The 19,845-nt window shown below is 34.8% G+C and overlaps 1 protein-coding gene across 1 annotated transcript in view; it reads right to left on the bottom strand.

Annotated features, from left to right (window-relative positions):
• LOC100329031 (huntingtin) overlaps positions 1 to 19,845 on the bottom strand; it is a 51,527-nt gene that overhangs the window by 6,065 nt on the left and 25,617 nt on the right. The window contains exons 29-49 of the mRNA XM_085504340.1: positions 19,605 to 19,741; positions 19,248 to 19,364; positions 18,603 to 18,725; positions 17,716 to 17,963; positions 16,900 to 17,042; positions 15,904 to 16,238; positions 15,276 to 15,379; positions 14,310 to 14,642; positions 13,562 to 13,682; positions 12,763 to 12,882; positions 11,562 to 12,002; positions 10,731 to 10,908; positions 10,299 to 10,376; positions 7,687 to 8,001; positions 7,069 to 7,160; positions 6,244 to 6,467; positions 5,822 to 5,924; positions 5,271 to 5,495; positions 4,288 to 4,443; positions 3,432 to 3,619; positions 244 to 361 (exon numbers count right to left, since the gene is read on the bottom strand). Of these exons, the coding sequence (XP_085360466.1) occupies positions 244 to 361; positions 3,432 to 3,619; positions 4,288 to 4,443; positions 5,271 to 5,495; positions 5,822 to 5,924; positions 6,244 to 6,467; positions 7,069 to 7,160; positions 7,687 to 8,001; positions 10,299 to 10,376; positions 10,731 to 10,908; positions 11,562 to 12,002; positions 12,763 to 12,882; positions 13,562 to 13,682; positions 14,310 to 14,642; positions 15,276 to 15,379; positions 15,904 to 16,238; positions 16,900 to 17,042; positions 17,716 to 17,963; positions 18,603 to 18,725; positions 19,248 to 19,364; positions 19,605 to 19,741 (3,899 nt within the window). The remainder of the gene's footprint in view (positions 1 to 243; positions 362 to 3,431; positions 3,620 to 4,287; positions 4,444 to 5,270; positions 5,496 to 5,821; positions 5,925 to 6,243; positions 6,468 to 7,068; positions 7,161 to 7,686; positions 8,002 to 10,298; positions 10,377 to 10,730; positions 10,909 to 11,561; positions 12,003 to 12,762; positions 12,883 to 13,561; positions 13,683 to 14,309; positions 14,643 to 15,275; positions 15,380 to 15,903; positions 16,239 to 16,899; positions 17,043 to 17,715; positions 17,964 to 18,602; positions 18,726 to 19,247; positions 19,365 to 19,604; positions 19,742 to 19,845) is intronic.

Raw genomic sequence — 19,845 nt, 5'->3', positions numbered from 1 at the left:
TTCAGCTTTCCACAGATGTTAGTTATTCTCTCATGGATGTGTACAAGTCCAATAATATGTTCATTCTCACATGGAGTCCCGGGAATTTGATCATTTCCCCTAGGCTGTTGGCAAGTCCCCTGAGATCATGATCATTCTCCGAGGGGTTTTGGTCACATTCCCCAGCTGTTGGTTTTTCTCCAAGTATGTCTGGTCACCCACCCCCAAGGAGTGTGAGGTCAGATCCCTCGCATTATTACTTACCTGTATAATATTATAAGTAAATTCAGTATCTTTGATATGCTCTGCATAATGTTCAATTAAATAGAAAGACGTTGACAACATAGCCAAGACGTGCTGCTGACTTACTATACAACTAATCCTGGCAAAGAGAACAGAACAAAAACTGAAAATCAAAGAAAGCTTAGAAAGAACTCCCGTGTGCTGAGAGTTTTGGAGACACATTAAAAATTAATTCAAAATTACTTATACTTGAGATATTGATGGAATAGCTGAAAACTAATTATGCAAATAAGGTAACTAATATGAACAGATTTAAGTGTAAAACTAATAAGGTCTGCACAATGTACCAAGTTTCATTGAAATGTGATTAGAACCAAAAAAATATTAATTATTATATTAATTAGAGAATTAATATGAACAGATTTTAACCCAAAATTAATCAGACTGTCTATTGTCCTAGAGCATTTATGTACCAAGTTTTATTCAAATGTGATGATCAATACTTGAGATATCAGTATTAATTAATTATGTTAATTAGATGATTAAGAAGCATAAATATTTACCAAAAACTAATATGGTGCATAGTCTTAGGTTCATTGAAATGTGATGGGTACTATTTAAAAGTTTCATTGAAATCCAATGAGTGGTTTTTAGACATCATAGAACAGCAAAAAATTAACTAGTTTAGCAAATTAGGTAATTAATAGGCACAATTATTTATCCCAAAATTAATCAGGTCTCTGCATAGTCCTAGAATATCTATGTCGCAAGTCTCATTGAAATGTGATGATTAGTACTTGAGATATCAGGTGAAAAGCTGAAAATTAACTAATTATGTAATAAGGTGATTAATATGCACAAATATTTACCCAAAAACTAATTAGGTCTCTGCACAGTCCTTACTACTCGAAATATCAAAAGCTGAAAATTAATTAATTATGCAAATTAGGTAATTAATATGTACTGATATTACCCTAAAAACTATCAGGTATGTGCAGTGTCCCAAGTTTTATTGAAATGTTATGATTAGAACTTGAGATATCAGTGGAAAAGCCGAAAATTGATTAATCATTATGTAAATTAGGTAATTAATAATATTAACAGATTTTTACCCAAAACTAATCAAATCTGCGCATTAGTTCAGAGCATCCATGTGCCAAGTTTCATTGAAATCCAATGAGTGGTTCTTCAAAAATCAGTGGAACAGTCATAGAACAGCTTAAAATCAGTTAATTATCATGCAAATTAGGTAATTAATATTCATAGATTTTTACACAAAACTAATCAAATCTGCGCATTAGTTCAGAGCATCCATGTGCCAAATTTCATCAAACTCCAATGAGTGGTTCTTTAGATATCAGTGGAACAGTCATGGAACAGATAAAAATCAGCTAATTATCATGCAAATAAGGTAATTAATATTCATAGATTTTTACCAAAACCTAATCAACTCTGCGCATTATCCCAGAGCATCTATGTATAAGTTTCACCAAAATTTGATTAGTGGTTCTTGAGATAACGGTGGAACAAAAAAAAGTGACATACATACATACATACATACATACATACAGACATACAGACAGGGTAACTGCAAAGACTCCCTTTTGTGTTTCGCACACGGGAGTCAATGATTCAATATATAAATATATTAAACAAAAATGACCCATGTTATAGTCAAACATGAGTTAATGATCACTTTTATACAAAGACCACCTACTCGTAGTGACCACTTTAATATAAAGACCACCTGCTCATAGTAACCACTTTAATGTAAAGACCACCTGCTCATAGTAACCACTTTAATATAAAGACCATTGACTGTTTACCCAATTTATATACCCTTTTCACTTGATTTTTTTTCATAATGTTGTTTATAAATAAATTTTGCACACAAAAAAAGTCAATTGTCCCAATTCAGTTACACTTTAATATAAAGACCACCTGCCCATAGTGACCACTTTAATATAAAGACCACCTGCCCATAGTGACCACTTTAATATAAAGACCACCTACTCGTAGTGACCACATTAATATAAAGACCACCTGCCCATAGTAACCACTTTAATGTAAAGACCACCTGCCCATAGTGACCACTTTAATATAAAGACCACCTGCCCATAGTAACCACTTTAATGTAAAGACCACCTGCCCATAGTGACCACTTCAATATAAAGACCACCTGCCCATAGTGATCACTTTAATATAAAGACCACCTGCCCATAGTGACCACTTTAATATAAAGACCACCTGCCCATAGTAACCACTTTAATATAAAGACCACCTACCCGTAGTGACCACTTTAATATAAAGACCACCTGCCCATAGTGACCACTTTAATATAAAGACCACCTGCCCATAGTGACCACTTTAATATAAAGATCGCCTGCCCATAGTAACCACTTTAATATAAAGACCACCTGCCCATAGTGATCACTTTAATATAAAGACCACCTGCCCATAGTGACCACTTTAATATAAAGACCACCTGCCCATAGTAACCACTTTAATATAAAGACCACCTACCCGTAGTGACCACTTTAATATAAAGACCACCTGCCCATAGTGACCACTTTAATATAAAGACCACCTGCCCATAGTGACCACTTTAATATAAAGATCGCCTGCCCATAGTAACCACTTTAATATAAAGACCACCTGCCCATAGTGACCACTTTAATATAAAGACCACCTGCCCATAGTGACCACTTTAATATAAAGACCACCAGCCCATAGTGACCACTTTAATATAAAGACCACCTGCCCATAGTGACCACTTTAATATAAAGACCACCTGCCCATAGTGACCACTTTAATATAAAGACCACCTGCCCATAGTGACCACTTTAATATAAAGACCACCTGCTCATAGTAAACACTTTAATATAAAGATCGCCTGCCCATAGTGATCAATTATGTGAAGTTTGAATACAATTTGCTCCTTGAACTGAAAAATTCTTGTCATATTTTTTATTAATCAACCTCTATAAAAAAACTACCTGTCTAAAAAAGACAATTTCTTTCAATGTTGGGAAGTGACTATACACAGGTTTAAAGGGCGGCAGTCATCGCGCCGCGCCCTGTTCGATATGGGACTCATAGCGACGTACACAACACGTGTAATATACATTGTTTATTTACATGGTATTTGAACACGCGCTGCACAATGACCGTGCTTTAACCTTTATTACTCAATCAGAAGGCTTACTTACTGTGCAATTGGTGCTAGATTTTTCACAAGATACTCAGTAACGACAGGTATGAACACACCAATGTCTTCTATTGTTTTTGATTCCAGCATGTATAATATACCATGTAACGCTGTGATTCGACATGGTAAGTGAACGCTTCGTAGCGTCACTTCTAATAACTTGCTGACTTTCTCTGATATTGCACTTTCCTAAGATACAACAGAGTAAATATAGCAAATTTACACTGAAAACATTAATTGTATCGCAAAACTTGTTCCAGCAATTTTGATACACATATTTTGATGTTTTCAGTAAATTATCCAACAAAAATTTGAAAATTTGGGTTAAAACTGTTAATAGGAAGAAAAAATTAGTATGATTTTTAACAATTTTGTGACAAGTGATAACAGACTACAAAGTTAAAGTTTGTGTTATGATACCAACCTACAATGTCTGCATTCAAACTAGTTCACAACTACAAACATTGAAGATGGAAATATGAAAAATACACACATACAGTGAAACCTGTCTACACTGGACACCAGTCGAACAAAGAATATTGATTGGTATGTGGAAAAGGAACTAGAGAAGATCCGGTTTGAAACAGGGTCCAGTTCTATGTTCAATTTGCATGGAATAAATTTTCCTTCCAGCATTTTCATGTATTTTTCTATAATATTGCACAAAATGTATATCGTTTCGCAAGATTGAAGGTTTTATTTTGTGAACGGCGGCCAAAGACAGCTTTAGCACACAATGGGTTAAACATATTTTACTACTGAAATGAACAAAAAATAAGTAAGACACAAGGCATAAATCATCACCATCAACAGTGCCCCCATTAACTGAACTGAATTTTTATTTTGTTTTTTCTCACCATGCCAAGTACTGCCGCTGCTTTGCATATTCCAGGTATGATGTACTGAGTGATCAATTCATCCTCCAATGGGTGGTTCTTTTGAACCTCTAGGAGAGTGTCAAACATCCACTCGTACTGAGCATGCTCAGTGAAAATATCAGAAATGCTTAAAACCTGTAGATAAAGAAAACAAGTATAAATCTATTTATTTCACGGATCAACAGGCGAAAAAATCTGATTGTGCATAAATTTGGAAGCACCAGCACATACAAGGGTTTGCATGAGGGAATGAGTAAGTCATCCTGCACAGATACAATATTAATTAACACACCCAGAGGATGTTGTAACTAAGTTACTTAGAACAATAATTACCAAATATCATCTACTATATATCATATTTATCTGTCCAAGCAGCGTTTATTTATTAACATGCACTGTGGGGCAGGAACAGAATGCAAGACCTATCAAATTAGACATCGTTCTCCCAAATCTAAAACTGTGTTAGAAGCGATAAAAGCACATGTGTACAAACATTTAATATATGTATTGTATACTATACTATTGAGATATGAATTATTTTGACCATATAAAAGCATGTCTTACTAATAGAACTAATACGGTACTGCATGTTTCCTGGTATAGAAACACTGTGTTAGAAGCGATAAAAGCACATGTGTACAAACATTTATATGTATTGTATACTGAACTATTGGAATATGAATTATTTTGACCATAAAAATGCATGCCCTACTAATAGAGCTAATACGGTACTGCATGTTTGGTGGTATGGAAATAAATGTTCTTTTGTTTAAACTGTTGAGTGATAAGTTGGCTGAATTGATCAAACCCACAGCTTTCTTGATGTGAAGTGAACATGCGAACCCATGGAAGTAATGGCTAACCATAGTACCTCACTCAGGTAGGATGATTTATAATAAGTGAATTTCCTTGCTGTCTTGCTTAGCAATAATTTAAAGTGTGCAATAAATTTAGAAACTCACAGATTTAACTGTTTCACATAAGAGCATGAGTGGAGTTTTAGGAGTGACGTTCTGAGACATCCACTGGCCGTACAGTTCTAGTAAAAACATCAGACAGGAATGGACGTCCAGCTTGCCAGGAGCATTGGAAACGATCATCATGGACACGCCTTCTTCTATTTCATGGGGCATCTCAGCCACAGGTGAGGGTAGATTTAACTGAGATCCCACTGATGGGATGGAAAGCTGTGGAAGATAATGTCAACATATATCTTAGCTATTTTATTTCAGCCTTCTTCAAAGTTTTGAAGCACAAATGTTGGGATGGAAGTATATGGATACAAACATTAACACATATTTTTAAATAATTTTATTCTAGCCTTTTACAATCAATAGAATCGAGGGCTATGAATGAAAACGTCAATGAATGTTATTTTATTTTAGCCTTTCATAACAATTCCGCAAATGATGAATTAAATAGCTGTGAATGCAATCATCAACAACAAATATTACTGTAAATACACATAAATAAAGTTCTCTAACCGGTAAATAGATGAGGAGGGAACTCTTACCTGGCCCAGACTATAATGGAAACTATTCAGTTCTCTTTCCAGGTTTTGATGAAGTAGTGGTTCATCTGTATACTGATATTCATGATGACTGCAATGATCACCTCTGAAAAAAAAAAAGTTTGTTTTCAACAAAGAGAAACTACAATATGAGGCTTATCATCTCAATATTGATGAATTAATCATTGCATCAAAATACTACATACTTGTCTGATAAAAAACGAGACAACAAGTTCAGTTAAAATCCGTATTAAAATTATTAAAATCAAAATGTTTTTTCAATCTGTAAAATTGCATGCCAAATTCCTCACATTTGCATAATTGATAGACACAGCATTTCAGTCGTCATATTGGCGAATAGGAAAAATAAAATTTGTTTACATTTGAAGAATGAACACAAAATGAAACAAAATCATTGTTAATACCTCTTAGCAATTATCGCTCTGATGTCCATTTCTATTTCTTCTCTCAATGCACATAACTTTCTACCCATTGGTGTGGTAAGGAACGGTAGTTTACTATGTCTAGATACCAATCGGTATACGCTATTGGTCGGATTACCAGCTTCTGGTTTCATCAACGTTCTGACAAGTAGTGACGTGATGGCCCTGACAGCAAGACATGATGACTGTGTTCTCTCTATCTCTTCCTGCAATATGCAATAAAATGTAAATAATATCGCACCAAGATATTTACGTTAACTAGAATTCAATTTAACATGGTTTCAAAGTCAACTCAAGTTTGACTGTGTCTGGTTTTCAGTTTATGGTCAGTCAATTAAAAAAAACTGTTTCATCTCATGAGAGAAATGAGAAATAACATTGAACATTTTTTGTACTTGACTTATTGGTAAATATATTTTTAATCTTTTTCGAGTTTTGTCCTGTTTTCTTTGCCAATTTCAAGATGTGCTTTAAATATAAACCTGATCACAACAGTAAAAGCAATAAAGACAAATAGCTTTCTCTAATAATTCACAAGTTTTGTAGCCTTCCACAGGATTTTCACCGTTATAAATTTTGATCAAGTCCTGCAAGGGAATACTAAAAGTCTGCCAGTTTGTGATGAAATTGGAATAAATTAGTATCAGGGAAAAGACAACAAATTTAACTAAAGTTTCTAGACTGGAGCAGTAAGTACTAAATTACTGCAAAGATAATGCCAGCACACATGGTGGAACTCCATGCCATTAAAATCCAGGTCACTTTTAGGTCAGTACAACAATAATGTTATTTGTACAGACAGATTACCTCAATGGACATGTCAACACTCATCGGCGGTGAACTCAATACTCCCAATAATGCCGCCCATGTTTCTTCAAACTGTTGTCTTGAAGTCCAACCTGTCAGATCCGAGAAAAATGAAATGTAAAACATAGAAATGTAAAAACAGTTTTGTATCTGATGAACCATCAGGAATCAAAAACACAGTGTGAATTTATCTATGAGATATAAAACAATACTGTGTAGAGTACATAGCACAAAGCAGTGAGACTCAGAGCTGTACAGAATTGAATATAACACAGATGTAAACTGTTTTGACTTCAAAATACATTGTAATACACAATGCTATTATGACAGAAACCGCACAGGTTACCCAAAAATTACACAGATGTTGCATAAATATAATTTGATGTTTCATCAATTTTGCAAAAATTTTGAATTCAACATAGCAAGTGAATCTTTGACAACTGTTTCTGCCAATTGGCAAATAAGGGCATGCCATTTGCATATGATATTTCTATGATCAAATGAAAAACTCATTGAAAATATTTTAAGAAAGTAATGATATTACTTTTATATTTGGGTAATTAGGTACGATACACTGCCTGAAGCATACAATGTACTGTAATCGTGAACCTAACTCACCTAAGACGTTGACACGATAAAGGAATTGCTTGAGTACTTCCTTATCTTGTAAATACTCTACTGGCAGTGGTGGCAGCTTAGTTTGCAGAGGTCCAGAGGGTGTAGGCATCCAACCCATCTTCCAAGCGATGCTCGGTGTCCTAGCGTAACTATTAACTAATGGTAACCTCGCCAGGCCGATTATCACGTTCCTCATGGTCGGTGCTAGGAATGGTGGAACGGGGGTATTTTTCAGACGTCCCTTACTGAGGTGTGACTGCAGACACTCAACAAGTTCTGTGGTCTGATCGCAAGCCTTACCAACTTTATGGAATTCTGAATGAAATAAACAGAATACAAATTATAATTGGTGATCGAACTAAGATAGAAGTCGTGGCTGACAACAATTTAGTAAACATGCTACTATGGAACAAAACGTGACTAAGATTGGAGACGATTGGATAGGCAATGACAGGATATAATGCAATGCATGCTAGTTAAAACGATGGCATACTGCCCTCAAGTGGTAAGAACATACATTGTTCTCTTGAAAGCAAACATCAAAATGTCTGGAACTTATCATACACACAATGCTATTATGAGAAAAACAGCATATATGCATATCATTATGAAATACATCTTATTTTTTAGCCAAAAATTCACAGAAAGGTTTTTTATATGAAACAGCTGACAGAAATAGAGTTGTTAGATAAAAAGAGAATGCAACATTCCATGTTAGACCAGTCTATGTTTGATGAGCAATTCCACTATTATTTACTGGTGTCAGCATAAAGAAAATGGCAATCACCACACTTATCCTATGTATACACTTGCAAATATGTGTTAAGAAAGTGCATCCATCAAGTAACTAATACAGACAGAAATGTCAGCCATGACATGGACTTGATGGCTTAGTTACTGTTAAGACTCAAATACATAAACTTGATGGCCAGGTTACTGTCAAGACTCAAAAGTATAGACTTGATGGCTTAGTTACTGTCAAGACTCAAAAGCATAGACTTGATGGCTTAGTTACTGTCAAGACTCAAAAGCATGGACTTGATGGCTTAGTTACTGTCAAGACTCAAAAGCATAGACTTGATGGCTTAGTTACTGTCAAGACTCAAAAGCATAGACTGGATGGCTTAGTTACTGTTAAGACTCAAAAGCATAGACTTGATGGCTTAGTTACTGTCAAGACTCAAAAGCATAGACTTGATGGCTTAGTTACTGTCAAGACTCAAAAGCATAGACTTGATGGCTTAGTTACTGTTAAGACTCAAAAGCATAGACTTGATGGCTTAGTTACTGTAAAGACTCAAAAGCATAGACTTGATGGCTTAGTTACTGTCAAGAATTAAAAGCATAGACTTGATGGCTTAGTTACTGTTAAGACTCAAAAGCATAGACTTGATGGCTTAGTTACTGTTAAGACTCAAAAGCATAGACTGGATGGCTTAGTTACTGTCAAAACTCAAAAGCATAGACTTGATGGCTTAGCTACTGTTAAGACTCAAAGGCATAGACTTGATGGCTTAGTTACTGTTAAGACTCAAAAGCATAGACTGGATGGCTTAGTTACTGTCAAGACTCAAAAGCATAGACTTGATGGCTTAGTTACTGTTAAGACTCAAAAGCATAGACTTGATGGCTTAGTTACTGTCAAGACTCAAAAGCATAGACTGGATGGCTTAGTTACTGTCAAGACTCAAAAGCATAGACTTGATGGCTTAGTTACTGTTAAGACTCAAAAGCATAGACTTGATGGCTTAGTTACTGTTAAGACTCAAAAGCAGAGACTTGATGGCTTAGTTACTGTTAAGACTCAAAAGCATAGACTTGATGGCTTAGTTAATGTCAAGACTCAAAAGCATAGACTTGATGGCTTAGTTACTGTTAAGACTCAAATACATAAACTTGATGGCCAGGTTACTGTCAAGACTCAAAAGTATAGACTTGATGGCTTAGTTACTGTTAAGACTCAAAAGCATAGACTTGATGGCTTAGTTACTGTCAAGACTCAAAAGCATTGACTTGATGGCTTAGTTGCTGTCAAGGCTCAAAAGCATAGACTTGATGGCAAGCAGAGAAGTAACAAACAATGATGAATGGCAATACAGTTGCTAGACAAATCAGAAGCATTAATATGATCACATGCGGGCCATCTAAACATTTTATTGCTTCTCTATTTCACAAAGAAATAATATTATGGCACAAAGTTTAAAATACATCTGTAGCTGTAAAATAAAATCATTGACAGTTTTGTTATTGTCGGTGATAGAATGCACTAAAAACCAGAAAATTCAAGTTAACAATAGAATGGTTACACTGTACTCGATAGGAAACGAGACGATAATGATAATACCCAATATGTTTTTTATCAGAGATTTTTTTCACCTATAATAATCAGAAGAATTTGGGATAAAAACTACCTGTACCACACAAATCACCAAGAATATCACCATCACCTGAAAATTTTCCACATACATAGGGAGCCCACTAAAGTTCATCACCATCAATCATAGAAGCTATTTTCCACCAAGGAAAAAAAATAAACTTGCAATTTCATGCAGGACTATACTTAGTGCAAGCATTAGCTACAGTTAAAACTAGTATTTAGTTTCAGTACATACCATCCTTGGCATCCTTTTGCCCACTTTGGGTCTCTTGACATGGGGACAAGGCTATGCTTTCCCCTGCCAATACTCCCACTGATGGTTGAAAAACAGCAATGAGAAAATGTGATAAATCAGAGGGGTGAAAGACGGTGTAGGTAATGACAAGCAATGATGAGAAGCAACAAGTGTGCAATACATAGCAGAGAGGAAGTTTGGATTGTGAATTTATAGTTAGATTCTTTTGTCAAGATCCTACCAATAATTTTTTTTTACACACATTTTCTTCCATCTTAATATATATTAATACCAATTCTTATGCCAGAGGAAGAAATAATAAACTTGAAGAAATGTATGTGAAAAGGCTGCAGTCACATGATTAAGCAGCAAATCAGATTTTTCCAAGTAGTCACATGTCAGATGACAACCAATCAGCTCCTGTTTACATACCTCCTGTAAATATCTGATATACACAACCAATAGCAGAGCAGGCCCAGGATAGATTTTCTTTGGAGCCAATGACATTGAAGATCTGAGTGTACTGGAGAGTCTGGGATAAACACTCCAATGCTGTCTGAACATGGTCTGACGATGGCAGAATGTCACGCATAAAATGCCAATGAATGATCTGGAAAAAGAACAGTAATCACCATAGGAGTCACGAAGTAAGACTTTTTGACATTATATATCAATGTGCTTAATGAGTTAGTATTATTAAAACTTGTTTGTGTGTACATTGCAAGTACTGCACAATATGGTAGGGAAATTGATAACATTTTGTCTCATGGGAAATTAAGGGCAGTTTACAGCGCATTTTAAATATAGCATAACTTACAATCTTGTCCATTTAGGAACTAGCTTAATAATTTAAAAACAAATTGATGGATGGATAAAACTAACGACCCAGTATCCATAGAACACAAACCACAATCAAACTAGGCTGAGATCGCAAACTGCTTAATATAATATTCGAAGTATGAAGGAAGTTGGAGAAAAACTGTTTTTATAACCACAAGAACAGTAAAGTCAACGACAACAACGAAAACAGACATTTTCCCCATATACCTTGACTTCATCTACAATGATATGGAAAAGGTAATAAACATGCCACTGATTAGAACCACAATGGTAACTTACACCATATGCCATGATGTTGGTAACAGTAATGTTCAAATAGTAGGGTGCAGTTCATTTATCAGGATAATTAACGTAATGTCCCAGTAATCTAAAATTACTCTTATAAATTAGCTATACACATCATGAGTTTATGACTATACCTACCTCCACACAGAGAAGTGAAAATCGTCCGACATCTGGCTGTGAATCAGAAGGAATAAAACATTCCATCGGTAGCCCTGGGAGGCACACCAAATAACGCACCAAAGCAGACGCTAAATCAAACACGATTGAACACCAGGCAGATTCATTAAAAAAGTTTTCCATCTTAAGTCTATATTTGTTGTTATTTTCCATGTCTGATGAGAGTGCCTGATGTGGGACTGGCAACATGTTTACAATGTTGTTAATATGACGTAGTAGCGTCAACTGAGCAGACTGTAACAAGGGATCTATTCTCGCTGACTGTTTCTCATGTTTTCTAACAAGAGACGTTGCAGAGTCCCTTTTCAATACCAAACTGGCAGCAGTGAAGGCCTTTTTCGCCATTCTGGTTTTCTTCACGCCGAGGGAAATGCAGTCTTCCAAAATAGACAGATCAAATTCCTTGACAAAAAAGAACAATGCATAAAGTGTGGATCAAAATGATGTAATAGGACAGACTAAACATCTAAAACACACTATACACTAATACTACACACTAATAATAAAAATAATAAGTTAATTACAATATTTTGCTATTATTATACACACACAAATGTTTTCTGAAGATTTGGGTTCTGTAGAATCCAATGATAACAGAATTTAATAAATATTGTCCACATGTAAAGCGAGGGAAAAGAAAAAATCAGAAACAAATTCCAGCATACTGAAACAAATACAAAGAAGGAACACAAAAGGGTTTATGTCGTTGGTACGTATCGAGTGCGAAATCACTCATGAGAAAAACAATAGCGTGAGCATGTATAATTCTAATGCATGTTGCCTCAATAGTTACTGGTGCCTCTGTACAGTTTGATGGTGGATGTGTTCAACTTACTTGCAGTAGTATGCCACTATGTTCGAAAATCAATACTACCATTAGTATCTAGCAAGGCAACATGTGTTGCACTGTTCTCATTTTTTGTTATTATTACTGTGCACCACTGTTTCTGATTGATTTCACACTCACCACATAAACGCTTTAGTGTCCCTGGTTGTTTTACAATCAAGTAGAATTGGCACAAATTGTATGACTTATGAAATACATACTTTCACATAAAATAGATAAGCGTAACAGTAGCTTGTGTCTGTCTGACTATCAAATAATTTTCTTGGAAAGTGACAACTTTGTCCAGGTCATAAAAGGGTCACAAATTTGACTCACCTCTGTCATCATAATGGTCAGTATATCTGAATATTCTAATTTCTGCAGCATAAGTGAACATTCCCTGGCAGAGCTGGTTTTAGTAAAACAACACTCCCTCACAACAGACATGTACCAATCCTAGAGGAGAAGAATTACCGATAACATTTAAATTTTTAAATTTTCCAGTGAAACACATATACAACTTAAAAGCATTTTATAATAACATTGGCAAGCAAAGATGAGGTGAAAAGAAGCAACAGTATTTACATGTCGATGACAATGAAATAAATTGTAAAGCAAAGTGGGTCAAGACTGCTATTTCATGATATCGTCAAAATAGGCAAAGACAAGATTTTTTTTTTTTTTATGGGAGGGCGAGTCAAATCCAGCTTACATTTAATTATTATGAGTTTTAAGAAGTCTTTAGGCCAATATATGGTCACATGGTGTGTGTGTTAATACATGTAATCTGATTTACTAAATTAGTATAACTACGTCATGGTTTATTTATTGAGCTGGTGTACAAAAGTTCATACTTATCAGATAAGAGAACACAACGATAATTCCAGTGAGTCAAGCCCAAAATAATTGAAGTTAATATGAGAAGGAAAGGTAAAGACTACGGTAGTCAAAGTGAGACTGAAGCACAAGAGAAAGGAATACAAACGGTCAAGTCAAGGTTGAAACTTTGAAGAAGGCATGGCCAAATAAAGGCGACGATTGGTCAAGAGTAGAAAAAGACAGGGCAAAAGAGAATGGCAATGCTGTGAGTAGATTATCTTCTCATACATTATACCATAGATGCTACTGTACTGACCTTATTGATATCAGCCTTGGCTACAAGTGCCTGCGCATCTGATGGGGATGGGGTGGGAGGAATGTCTTCCCCTTCCAAGTAACACTTCAATTTCATCAACAGAGATGTTAATCTGGTATACCTGTAACACAATAATGAATTAATTATATAAAAATGTTATCATTTCAAGAAAAGCCTCACAAGGATCAACAACTGGTGATGGTTTATGTTAAAACATGACATCTACAGTAAGTTTGAGTTATGTTGTGTAAATATCTACTGTTTTCAATTATATGAGGTTATTAAGAGGATACCTCAAAGTATGCACGACGACAGTACAGCTGGAATATCGACCAACGCGCAGTACTGTCAGAGTGCATACTTTGAGGTATCCTCGTAATAACCTTATTATTATACATTTTTTCCTTCCAAGGATACATCATGGGATGCCGAAATCCAAAAAGTTTAACAGAATCAGCAAACTTCATTGTGTGGAGTCAATGTTGGCAGCAATGTTGATTTTTATTATTACAGGATGTTTAGGCACGTAATCATTCCATATTAGGAATTCGCATTTCCTTATATGGTAGGATGAAAATATCCCATGAGATACCACAAAATTACGGCACGCTGTAACTTATGGCGTTACGGTGACAGATGTATAATAATAATCTTTATTTAACGAGGGTAACATAGTTTCCCTAATATCTTCCTCATGGTCCTCATAACAAAATAACTGGAGGGAGATGGGTGTATTCGAAAATCTTACTTTTTAGTGAGTCCACTAGTCCTCATATGTTGCATTAGTTTTTGTAAATCTTCAATCGGTATTTGTGTTTCGCATTCTTCTGCGTTCTCCGCTAGTAACATTTCAACTCTTCTACAGGCAGCCATATCGCAGAGCCTAGCTAGAGCATGATGGTATGTCAGTGAGAATTTATCAATCAGTAGCGTTAGTAGCGCACCAGACTGACTTAAATGGATTGGTAGAAGACAGTTCAAAGTACGCTTCAACATACAGGGATTGGTAGAGAAGCTTTCACAGCGGAGGTGGAGTGCTTGAATGAAAAGACCACTAGCTGCTGGGTTACGATGTATTGCACTGTGGTGAAAACACAAACAAGAAAATTTACATTTCAAAAAATTTAAAGATATATATATATTTATAACTTGAATTGTGTGTTTTCAGCATGTGGGTGGGTGAATACGACGAGTCGAGGAAAAATCACATATTAACCATATATATGGAAAGTTTGGCATTAAACCCACAGCATCCATTGCAATGGAATGCCATATGCAAACAAGTTAGAAGAGTTCTTGTTGTTATATTAAATACAACCTCACCAAATCTCGTCAAGAAAACTTATTAGGTAAATGATATTTTCACCGATTCAGATGATATTTAGGACTGCAAATTCACAGACGTTACAGGCAATTGCCTCAATACACAAAGACTTGCCATTTTACCCTTCACAAAATACAGATTTTCACTATACTAGTCCTATTGGTCGAGGCAATTTTATCAAATTTAAAATGGGTGCCTTCTCAAATTCAAGTTCAAGCTCTGAATATTGTCTGGTTTTGTTTGCTACAAGCAATTCACCCCAAATGGCCTTGTGGAAAACACAGACACAGGAAAGAATTACTTACTGACATTCTACAATTTGCATGAATACAACAACAATTATATTACATTGCTCATAGTGTAACACATTGAATGTATAGAAAATTTCACCTTATAAAATCTAGGACTGGAGGCTCATGGGATAGATCTATGATGTCACTGACATGATTGATTATAAGCCACGTCATTGGTTCAGCATCTGTCAGATTTTCACACTGAGAAGAAAATGAAAAAATTTGAGTAGTTGTATTCATGAAATAAGACATCAAGCAGATACTGCAGACATATTAATTGCAAAATTATATTTTTTTTTTATTTTTTAGATTTCTGGATAACTTACTAGACATTTAAACACAATTCAAGGATAGAATTCAATGTAAACGATGTCATTTAAATTAGGCCTGATGTTATGTTATGTTATAATTAGGGTTGTACATCTTTTTTTGAACTAAAATTTGAATGCAACATTTCTATAATTTTTTTATTAATTCTGCACGAAATGAACATAATTCCCAACTGACTGCATGTAATAATCAGAATTTTTAAAAAAAATATGTGTGTTAATTTTGTGGTTGACATTGACTCAAATAGACAGAATATTATATCTCTTGTAAATTAAATGTGATCTACATCTATGACGGGAAGAAGATTTTGAACAAGATTACTTATTGAACAGCTCCAAAGTTGACAATGGCGTAATGATACAACATGCATTCAAATGTAAAAATGACCAACTAACCACATAGTCACAAAACAATATCAATCCTCCTTTCCTAACAACCTCCCCACAGCAATATTTCTGAGTCATTGTGTCGTCTTCATCTGATGCGAGCCCATTACCAGTAAGTTTCATCGTCAGTGATTGTCTTCTCGGTGTCTGTAACACAATACTCCACCATGATGGGTCTGTGTAACTCAGCAATAAGAGTAACTGACACCACTGCAGTGTTAGACTAGGATTGGTCGGAATAAGACATTGGAACGCAGAGTTGAGTTGATTGACATTGTAATAGATATCAGGTGGATTGGAATGTATCATCGACATAGTAATACCAGCAACGCGCCGGAAAGAACCTGAAACATACAAAATGCAAACCCCAATTGATAATTTTGTTTTTCAATCAAGAGGCACCAACAAGTCTAGATTGGGCAGAGACCAAAGTGTTTTGCAAAATTGCAAGTCATCTTGCTAACTGACTGTCCGAATAATTCTCAGAACAGCTGTAAAACTTGAAAGTGATTTTCCTATTTGCAATGTGAAGATCAAGTTGGAAATCTCTGACACTGAGTCAGACCTTTTGTATTATAATATTGCAACAAAAGGTGAGCTTCGATAGTCACTAAGATAAACCTGTTAAAAGTCATAATTTGTTTGCCCCAAAATATACAAACAGTTTGTACAGTTTATGTATTTTTTAATAATTTCTTTCTTAATTCTGAACCATTAATTACCCATTGACTACATCAATATATTTTTAAAAATATGGAAGAAATTATATGAGTTTACTTTCTGAAAGGTGACAATAGTTGACTTTGGTGCTTGAAAGGTTATCGCAAAAGTTCAACAGCAATCTATAACATATAGAGTAAAATTTGTAGAGCCTTCAATGAATTAAACAATGACCACCCTTCCCATAGACCTGTCTAGACACTTAGAAACTTGCTGCATAATATCACAATATCACTAACAAAACTAATTGGTCTCATCTCAGGATGTATCATTCTGCACACTTACCTGTTTTAAACATATGTGTTACATAGAGGAGTAGATGAGAAAGTTGAGTGGCCAGAAAGTCATATGGCTGTTCAGATGGTGATGGGTTACAACACCTCCTACTCAACTCTGTCACCATCAAACCAATCACTTGCAGTAAAAACCTGGCAGAAAATGAAAATTTTGTAATAGCATCTACACCAAGTGTATTTAGTTTATTAGAGGTGCATATCAAATTAGTAGCACATAAAAATTAAAAATTGAATTTGTATATTGTGTACTGAATCGTTGAAATATTATTTATTTTGACCACACAAACACTAAAATTTACGTCAACACATGTGCAATTAGCAGAGTAATACAGTATATGGTTATAATTTAATATGACAGCCATGTAGTTTTCTTTATTTCATTGACTTGATTTTAAAGTGCCACACTTTTTACATATCATAATGTCCCATGTGAAATTTGTGAAAAATTTGGTGCTCCAAATATGTTCTTTTACAATAAAATCATTTGTTGACATTAACGCTGCTTGAACATGTTGCTCTGCAGGGTAACACAGCTCAAAAAGAAAATGGTTTTCACATCTTCAGTCGTAAAGATTATACATACCCTCGAAAAGCTGAGCATTTGCACAATACAACCCCAGACAGCAAATGCTATATCCAGTCTACATACTGTACTATTGCACTAACTAATAACACTACTTATTAATTTACTTTATTAGAATATGACTAATGATTATTATTGTTTTCAATCAGCTATGCATTTGTACATTGTTTATAAATTTCCCAATATGTATGCTTATTATATTGCACCCCTTCACATACCCACCTTGCAAATATTTCCTCAGGTGTCTCAGGTGCATATGCCGCATTCTCAGGTAACCCAGACGCGCTGCTGGGTCTAGATCTCCTCCCAGCATTCCTTGCAGCACAGGTATGGGTGTATGTAAAAATATTGACCTGCAGATTGAGTTCTTGAAGTCGAGTAAGAATGACTTCCTCTTTGGATTGCGATATGATGACTCTGAGAACGGCTAACACTAGTGATAACCAGCGCTGTAGGTTGAATAATGAACTCTGGAGAGAGATAAAAATGAAACAGTATAATGTCCATCTGCATCTTGTCTGATCCTTAACTTTTTCACCACCAGTTCGCTTTTTTCATCACAAATTCACAAAATAGTCCCGTTTATAGTCTGCACTTTTCTTCAGAAGACTGGGACAAAAATAGCCAAATGTTTTGAGTAAAAACTGAAAATTGACTCAAATTTTGTCTGTTGGCTCCAAAATTAGGGTTCATTTACAGAAATATTGAATAATCTTAAAAAAAGTGAAGAAAAATTTCCCTAGTCATTCACATGGTACATGTTTATCCAGAAACAATGCATCTCACACACACTACATACACATTGAGTTGGAATCAAATGAATGCCATGACAACTGACACAAACTGCATTGAGTTTTATATGAATTCCATGGACCACATATGTGACTTGTATTGTTTGTTCACACAAAATGTGAACGCTAACCGAGCAACTGTGACACCTTAAACAATAGTTTAAAACTTTCTTAGAAATGTTGTTTTCATCACAGTGAATTAAGTGAATAAATATCGTAGTGTTGTTTGTGAAGAAAAATTCAAAGTTGACACAAAATGACTAATAAATTGAATAATGTTAATGGTTTGACACTAGAAAGACAGATGAGTTTTCTTACCACATCGTATGGCTGCATAAATAAGGTCTTTAGTAGCATATCAACTGGTCTTAACGCACTGGACGCTACTGATTCTAATAATCTATGCAAGGTATCCAATCCTTGCTGATTATCAAGGTTAACCTGAAATTATTTGATAATGTAGAATATAATTTGTTAAAATTACATCAATGTATAAATGTGATAGAAATGATGTAAATGTATTTCTTATTAAGTACTGTAAAATATGATAAATATTAATTGCCACATGTTTGCAAAGACAATATTTTCGAAAGAAATTAAATTATTCCCATGTATTTGAAGCAGTTAACAGTATTAAGAAGATAACAGAGGTAGAATCTGCAACACTTAACTAAAATGAATCTATTGTACATCATTTTTGTGAAAAATGTATTCAATATTTCAAAAAGTTCCATTAAGCAGCGCCCTCTAGTGGCAGTACTGCTGTGAGGTAGATGGGTGAAAGGAAGACTGTTTACAGTATAGCACTGTATTGTACAAGTCATCTTTTATTAAAAATTATATAAATTATTATCAACTACACATTTGGTATTCCATGTAATATGTTATATATTGATAGTTAGACAACTGGTTATTTTATTCATATTGAAGAAAAAACGGTGTATCAATTCTTTGTGTAAATACCTGTTGTTTTGCAAGTCGAGGCAAGACCATGTCGATAACCTGCCTGGACAGACGCTTCCATTTGTCTTCGCTTTCTTTGTGATGTTGTTGGAGAACAATAATAAATAAGTCCAGTACCTACAAACAAACAGACATAGGATACAAAACATAAACTTTTATATAGTCAAATATACACACATATCAAAAAGAATTAAGAAACTGTTCAGTTTACAAATAAACAAAATCTTTTTTTTTTTTTTGATCCACAATGTCTGTATATATTTGAAGATCAAAAAACTTGTATTTAATTTAAATTAATGAATTATGAAACTGAGCTTATGTCATAATTTACTGAACTATAAAAACAACAATAATCACCTCATGGAACTGTATAAGACGTATCAACATCGACACCACTACCTCTCGCTGTGTGTCCAACTCTTTACCCGAATCAGCTTTATGAGAACCTCTCAACACGAATAAATCATGGACAATCGGCCTTAACGCAGGAATAGCTGAATAGAAAATAAGCAAAATCAGTCAAAACCAGTGATTACAACAAGCACTTTAAATATGGGATGTACTGGTGACACAACCCTATAGGCACTGTACACTTTGG

Source organism: Saccoglossus kowalevskii, chromosome 10 (genome assembly GCF_978046115.1).
Source record: "Saccoglossus kowalevskii chromosome 10, keSacKowa6.1, whole genome shotgun sequence".
Classification (NCBI taxonomy): Eukaryota; Metazoa; Hemichordata; class Enteropneusta; family Harrimaniidae; genus Saccoglossus; species Saccoglossus kowalevskii.
This window is presented reverse-complemented; position numbering and strand designations above follow the sequence as displayed.